The sequence below is a fragment of the Pterocles gutturalis genome, unplaced genomic scaffold, assembly GCF_000699245.1.
Source record: "Pterocles gutturalis isolate BGI_N339 unplaced genomic scaffold, ASM69924v1 scaffold8988, whole genome shotgun sequence".
NCBI classification, from domain to species: domain Eukaryota; kingdom Metazoa; phylum Chordata; class Aves; order Pterocliformes; family Pteroclidae; genus Pterocles; species Pterocles gutturalis.
The window spans coordinates 644-7,713 of NW_010117979.1; the positions used below are offsets into that span (position 1 = coordinate 644).

The 7,070-nt window shown below is 49.1% G+C and overlaps 1 protein-coding gene across 1 annotated transcript; it reads right to left on the reverse strand.

Annotated features, from left to right (window-relative positions):
* Nucleotides 1–528: 528 nt before the first annotated feature.
* IL4I1 (interleukin 4 induced 1) lies at nt 529–4,105 on the reverse strand (the record flags this gene model as incomplete). The annotated part of the gene is made up of 6 exons (XM_010076023.1): nt 529–1,354; nt 1,571–1,704; nt 2,083–2,151; nt 2,548–2,749; nt 3,193–3,305; nt 3,887–4,105. Coding segments are annotated over 6 exons (1,563 nt in total), but the record flags the coding sequence as incomplete, so codon positions are not given.
* Between the last annotated feature and the right edge of the window lie 2,965 nt (nt 4,106–7,070).

The window sequence follows — 7,070 nt, forward strand, 5'->3', positions numbered from 1 at the left end:
TCTGCCATGGCTGGGATCAGCACAAGAAAACCAAAATCATTTTAACTGAACAAGTTGAAATCCTTCGATTTTCTCTTTTTGCAGTACTTTGAGCTTTGCACCCTTCTTTTCTCCGAACACAACAGTGCTGCACGTTGAGCCTGGCTCTGTTCTGAGCTTAACAAGGCATTTGTGACCTTTTTTGGCCCATTTTCTTTTATTTTTACTTTTCACAGTGTTACATTTCTTTCTAGAACAAATTATCTCCCAAATCTTGGAAGGGAAGGAAGCCCCAGCCGACGGGTGATGACTTTCTAAGCGGCACAAGTGACATGAGGCGATTTATACGTGACAAAATAAGAGAAGGAGGCACCTCACGCCCATGGAACCGAGCAACACCCACCTTTATTCCATCTTAGTGATTTTCTGAAATAGTTTGGACATAAATCAGAAATTACCGCAACGTGTCCCACCCAGGGTGATACTAGAGTCGTGAAACTTAGACGTCACATTTTTGACATCCACCAAAGCTCAGCCCAGGAGTTCCGCTCAGAGCTCTTCCTTCTGTACAGAACTCCCCGTCTGCTCCTCATTCAGCGTCCAGGCTTCGCTGCTCTTGTGATGGATGTTGCTGGCGGCCCTGACGGCTGATTTCATGGCAGTGTCGATCCAGCCGTGAGGTTGAGCCGTGTGTTCTCCCGCAAAATGCACCCTGCCCTCGCGCTGGAAGAGTGGCTGCGAGTAGTCGACGAACTGGTAGGGGGTGAAGGCAGCGAATGCCCCCATGGAGTGTTTGTCCAGTTCCCACTTCTGTAGCGTATACTGGTCGCAGGTGGACTGCAGGTACTCCTTGCTCACTCGGTGGATGTCCGACAGGTCTTGTAGGACCACATCCAGGCACTCCGCATCTGTGAGAGGCAGGAAAAACTCAGCATCGCTATTCCAGGTGTAGGAAGCCAGGATCACGCCCGTCCCGTTGGTGAAGTTGTGGCTGGGGTAGTAGATAAACCGGGAAGGGCGATCGGTGATGGACTGTCCTCCTCGGATGCCGTCCTTCTCCCAGAACTTCTCGGTGCACGCCAAGGCTATTTTGGTGGCGCTGGCATAGTGGACGGAGCGCAGGGCATGGCTCTTTGGAGGAGAGAGAGGTGGCAGGAATTGGATGTGCCTGGTGGCTCTGGCAGTGGATGTGACGAGGACGTAATCCGCAGTTTCTATGGTTGGGGCCAGGGTGTCCGGAGCGCGGTAAAACACACGGACTTTGTTTCCTTTGCTCATGATTTTCTCCACCGTGCAGTTGAACTTGATGACATTGGGCAACACTTCGTGGAAGGCTTTGGGCAGTTGGTCAAATCCCCCCGTGATTTCATCAAAGCTGGAAGGAAGAAGAAGAAGCAGGAGGTGAGGGAAGGACGTGGGGGTTTGGGAACCGTAAAACCTGACTCTTCTGGAGATCCTGACAGATCTTGGTGGCCCTTTGAGTTGGGAGTTTTTCCCATTCAGGCATCTAAACGCCACGGAAATGGCTTCTGGTGGCGGCTTTCTGTGGACCAGCACCAAATGGAGTTTGCCGTAAGAGACATCGTCTTACCTCTGGTTAGCAAAGATCTCGAAATCCCACAAGGAGTTGAGGAAGGACAAATAAAACCCAGAGTCCTCATTCAACAAGTCACCGATCATCTCAACTGCTCCTCGGCTTAAATTTCCGACTTTGATCAAATACTCCTAGAAAAGCCGGGAAGATGTTTAATATCTCAGCGCAAGTGTCTCCTGTGTATCCAAAACCAACAACCACACCCTGATGCCTTCTTCCTGCTCTTCATCTGCTCAAAGCCTGGCCTAGAAGTTTGGGGGTTTTTTTCATTTTTTTTTTTTTAATGCCTGGACCAGAACGTTGGGTTTTTGGGGTTTGTTTGGGGTTTTTTTTTGTTTTGGTTTGGTTTTTTTGTTGTTTTTTTTTTTTTTTTTATGCAGCTCTTGGAGCTTGTTGCAGGAGCTCAACGTCTCCCCTGGTTTTGCACAACAAAAAGCATCAATGGAGGAAGCAGGGATGAAGGTCGATCATCGGTGGGGAGGGATTAAATTTAGTCTCAAGGCCTTTACCTTGGTGGAGAAGGAGTCATGTTGAGCGAGGTATTCCTTGCAGTCTGTAGTCTGGAACTTCTTGAAAGCCTGGAGAGGAAATATTGATGAGAAAAAAAGTGCATTTCCCAAATTCTATTAGGATTTATCTCAGGGTATCCAGTCCTGGGGTTTGGTAACCCCTGGAGCTACTGGATCCTGCTGCTTTGGCGTCAAATTTTGGGACATTCTGCCTTCATGCGGCATTTTCCACCTCATCCAAGTCTTGGTGGATCTGTTCCCTTCTCTTGTGTATAGAGTTTTACAACCTGCTGCCCTCGTTCCTGAACGAGCCTCTCTGCTCGCTCAACCCAACCCATCACTGAGTCTTTCCCAACCCATCGTTTGCCAGAGGCTTCGCCGCAGCCCAGAGGAAATTGCTTCAGCGTCTCTGGGATGAGCAACATCCCCGGAAGGCACCATCATCCCTCCCCTGCGGGCACGTACCTTGTTTAGAGTTTCTCTGTAAAGCTGGGTCGCGCTCTTGCCTCTCTCTGATGCCTTCACCGGGTAGTTGAGGATGTTGGGGTTTTTCTCCACCTCCTCAGCTTTTATCCGAGTGCCGTTCAAAAAATACCAGGTGTTGTTGTCCGTCTCAAAGAAGGGGTTTAGCTTCAGTTTAAACTGCTTAATGAATTCACGGACCAGCCTAGAGAAGAGGACATGATGTGGGGACGAGTGCTTGTGACCAACCAAACCTCCAACCCCTGCTGCCAGAACGCGAGAAGCATCACAGAACATTTTCCCGTGGACGATGGTGTAGCCACCCGTCCTTTTGGCTCATGAGTGGAGATTGTGGCGATTACTCTCCCACAGCCTCTTCCCAGAGCATTTGGGTTCATGGTTTGAGCCCTGGTTGACTCCATCCTCTTGGAGAGCCTCGGTTGGATGCCCTCTCCACCAGACCCAAAGGAAATTCATCCGTCTTCTGATCTTATGACTCCCAAACTAGAGATGTGACCATTTACGGGTACGATACAAATATCAAAGGTCTTCTTTAATTCTTCCAACTCAAATGCAGGAGATTTCTGTGGTTTTTGTCCCTTTTATGCAGAACAACAGACAATGGCCATGAAGAAGTCGCCATCTTACCTGTGCTTGCTCGGCAGGCGCATGGCTCCCAACTCCGCGTACCAGCCCTGTCGCTCCCATCGGTACGTCCTGATCCTCCCACCGACCTGATTGCTCCTTTCCAAAATGGTAACCTAAAAAAACCCAGGCCTTTGAAACCTTCTTTGAAACTCAAGGGTTTGAATTTCACCTATAGCACCTTGGGACGGTTAACGCAGTTTTGAGACCCCTGGGCTACCTGCCACTTCCCAGGGCTGGACTCAAGGGGCTCATGAGTCTCTTGCTGGTTGATCCACAGCAACGAACGTCACCGTTGGGCTGCGAGTTGCACCAAGTTGGAGAATCGTAGACATTGAGGCTGGAGGTGCCTCTGGAGGGGTCTACTCCAACCTCCCGCTCCCAGCAGAGCCACCTCCGAGGCTGTCCCAGGCTCTGCTGATCTCAGAAACCCATAAGGATGGAGAAGGACGACGGCGCCTTTTCATTTTTGGTCTTGCCATTCATTTGGGGAACATCTGAACCACTTGTGTTGCAACAACTCCCCCTTCTCCCCTCCCATCCATCCCTGCGGTTTGGAAAATCATCCGCTGAAATTCCCGGAGCTCAATGACTTTTCCTTCCTTCTCCCACCCTTGAGTTTCCCTTCTCCCTCTCCATGACGGAAAACCCTTCGTGCAGGAAACCGAGTCCCAACGGCTCTCACCGAACTCCTTACCGTGTGGCCGGCATCTCGGAGCAGCTTTGCTGCCGTCAGCCCGCTTATTCCTGCACCGACGATGACGATATTTGCTGGGTGAGTTGCAGGTTCCAGCCCGTCTCTGATGATCTCCAGAAGCTCCTCATAGTCTTTATCTTCAAGACAATATTCAGGGAAACCTGGAAACGTCTTGGCGCTTAGGTGAGCTGCGAGCAGGAGTAGTTGGAAGATGACTAGGGAGAGGAGAAGAAGAGGAGGAGAGGAGAAGAATAAGAAGAGGAGACGAGAAGAAGAGGAGAAGAACAGGAGGAGAAGAGAAGAAGAAGGAGAAAAGAAGAAGAAGGAGGAGAAGGAGAAGAAGGAAGAGAAGGAGAAGAGGAGGAGAAGAAGGAGGAGAGGAGGAGAAGAGAAGAAGGAGAAGAGGAGGAGGAGAAGAGAAGAAGGAGGAGACGCGGAGGAGAAGAGAAGAAGAAGAGAAGAAAATAATGAAATGAAGGCACAGTCACCACACAAGTTCCTTCCTGGCACACCGGGAGGGAGGTGACACCAACCAAACCCCAGTGAGGAACATCCATCAAATCTCTCTTCAAACTGTCACGATTATGAAATCCGTGGCATCAGCAGGTCTCCGTGACCACAGCCAGATGCCGTGTGGTGTCAGTTAATGTAATTTTTTTATTTTTTTTTTAAGGAGAAATCAAAGCCCAGAGATAATTTTTAATTTTTTCATACCCATGTTTTGCTGCTGCTGCTGCTGCTGTGGCGAGGTCCCAAAACGAGTTTGTCCCCTTTGAATAAGCTCCAAAGACTCCATAATGAAGAACGCTAATTAACGGCGTTGACACGCAAAGCATTAAGGCAAATCTTGTAATGACTTCCATTTCCCATACGCAGGGAAAATGAAGCTTGCACAGAAATCATCCTGGGCTTTTGCCAGGATTTTTCCACAATATTTTGGAAATTTTCTTTTCCTTCCCCATCCCCAAGGATGTCTAGTTTCCTTCCAGGGGAAAAAGGGAAGAAAAGAAAAAAAAAAAAAAACAAAAAAACATTTTTAAGGACACCCAGGATAATTCTTACACCTGGAAAAATCCCCAAGGAATCGCTGCTTTTGCTGGAACAGCCCCAGATCTGCAGAAAACCTGGACCTAAGTCCAGTTCCCGGAAGCAGATCTTCCTCCAGCCTCTAGATCCAGCTTCTTGAAGACGCTGACAGTAAAAAAAATAATTAGAAATTACAGCAGGGTTGCCACCTTGAAAGCGTGATGGAAAGTGATATCGCGGAGATAAAACCCCGACCTTCCTGGAGGACCCAGGATGAGGCCTGGAGTTGAGTTTTTTGGCGTGGGGGGGTGGATCATGGTGGTGTAAAACCACTGGCCAGTCTCACTGCCGTCATTTCACCCAGCGTGACTACCCCAAAGATCTGTGGACCACGTTGGAGATCAGTGGGAGAGAGCAAAGACCGTGGGAGCAGCTCTTGGGAACATCTGATGGATCTCCATCTTCCGTCGGACCTTCTCGGAGTCTTCTTCTTGCTCCATCTTCTCGGAGCAGCCTGGTTTAGTGGAAGTTCTCTCTGCCCATGGTTGGAACTCAACGATCTGGAAGGTTCCTTCCACCCCAACCTCCGATGGTTCTTATGGAGAAACCACAAACATGAGTCGAGGTGGTGGCCTCCAGGAAGGTCTCTGGATCATTCTGAGCTCACATTTCCATCTCTAGGGACATCCCACCACCCAAAATCTCCAGGAAGGTCTCCCACCACCTGTCGTGCTGCAAAGTCAAGCTCCAAGGGATGGTGAAAGATGTCGGTTGAAGAAAAGGAGGTTTGTGGTGACACTGGTGGGAGGTGAGACAAGGGGCAGATGTTCCAGCAGACGGGGAAAAAACACCCAAAGTAACCAAAACCCACCCAGAAAACAAAAGAAAATGAGAGTTCAAGACTCAGGGGAGAGTCACTCACCGATCAGAGTCATTGTTCCAGGAGGAAGGCAAGTCCTCTACTGTGGCGTGCTTTCATTTTATACCCTGGCTTAACAAAAAAAAAAAAAAACCACAAAAAAACCACCACCCAACCCAACCTAGATGTGGGAGTTGAAAAAAAAATAAAAATTCTGCCAATCAATCAGCAGAGTCCTGTAAGAGACAAAAGCGTGATTTGTCATCAGAAGGGGAACCAGCAGTTGAGCGTGTCGGCAGTTCCTCCGTGGGGTTTTCTTTCTTTCCTCTTTCCTCACTGGTGTTACACTGGTGTTACTGGTTTTGGAGATTAGCCGTCGGTCTATGGCACGTTTTCAGGAAGCGTTGTGATTAGCGGAACACAACAGGAGCAACCGCGCCCGGGAAGGGCAGAGACCTTGAAATATTGGGTTTGGTTTTTCTTCCTCGTACCAACATCAATCCGTCAAAATCCCATGGGATCCATCCTGGGTCCCTGGGTGACCTCTGAGCACCGAAAACTGCCCTTTTTTGGGGACGAAAATGGGAATTTCCAGGCGATGGTTCAACAATCAGCCACTCTTGGGTCAAGCGTTGGCTTGGGCTCATCTCCAGTAGGACGGAGGGGACCAAGCGCTGGGATGTCAGTGATGATGGGAAGGGTGGGGACGGTTTTAAGCTGAAAAAGAGGAGATTTAGACGAGACTTCAAGAAGAAATCAATGATGATGGTGGTGAGGCAGTGGCCCAGAGAAGCTGCGGATGCCCCAACCCTGGAGGGCTCCAAGGCCAAGCTGGACGAGGCTTTGAGCAACCTGGGCTGGTGGGAGGGGTCCCTGCCCAGGGCAGGGGGTGGGACTGGATGATTTTTAAGGTCCCCTCCACCCCAAACCATTTGATGATTCAATTTGACGATTCCCGGACTTCTTGACAGAGTGGGGTGATGTCAGCAGGGAAGGCAGAAGTCAGTGTCACAGAAGGGACTTCCCCCAGAAAGCTTTTTACTGGAAGAGGTTTCCCAAGCCTTGGCAGCGATTGGCTCATCTTTGAGCACGAGTTTCTCATTGAAATCCTCTTTTTTTTTTTTTCTTTTTGTTTTGCCGGCGACGCTTTCAGTTCTCCTTGCAGTGGAGACCCGAGCTACGTGCACCGAAGCAGAAACAAACTCCTTCCCTTGTGTTATTAAAATTCGTTTAAATTAAGATAAATATATAAGTTTTTTCTAAAAATATATGTATAAAAATCTGTTATTCTAAAAAAAT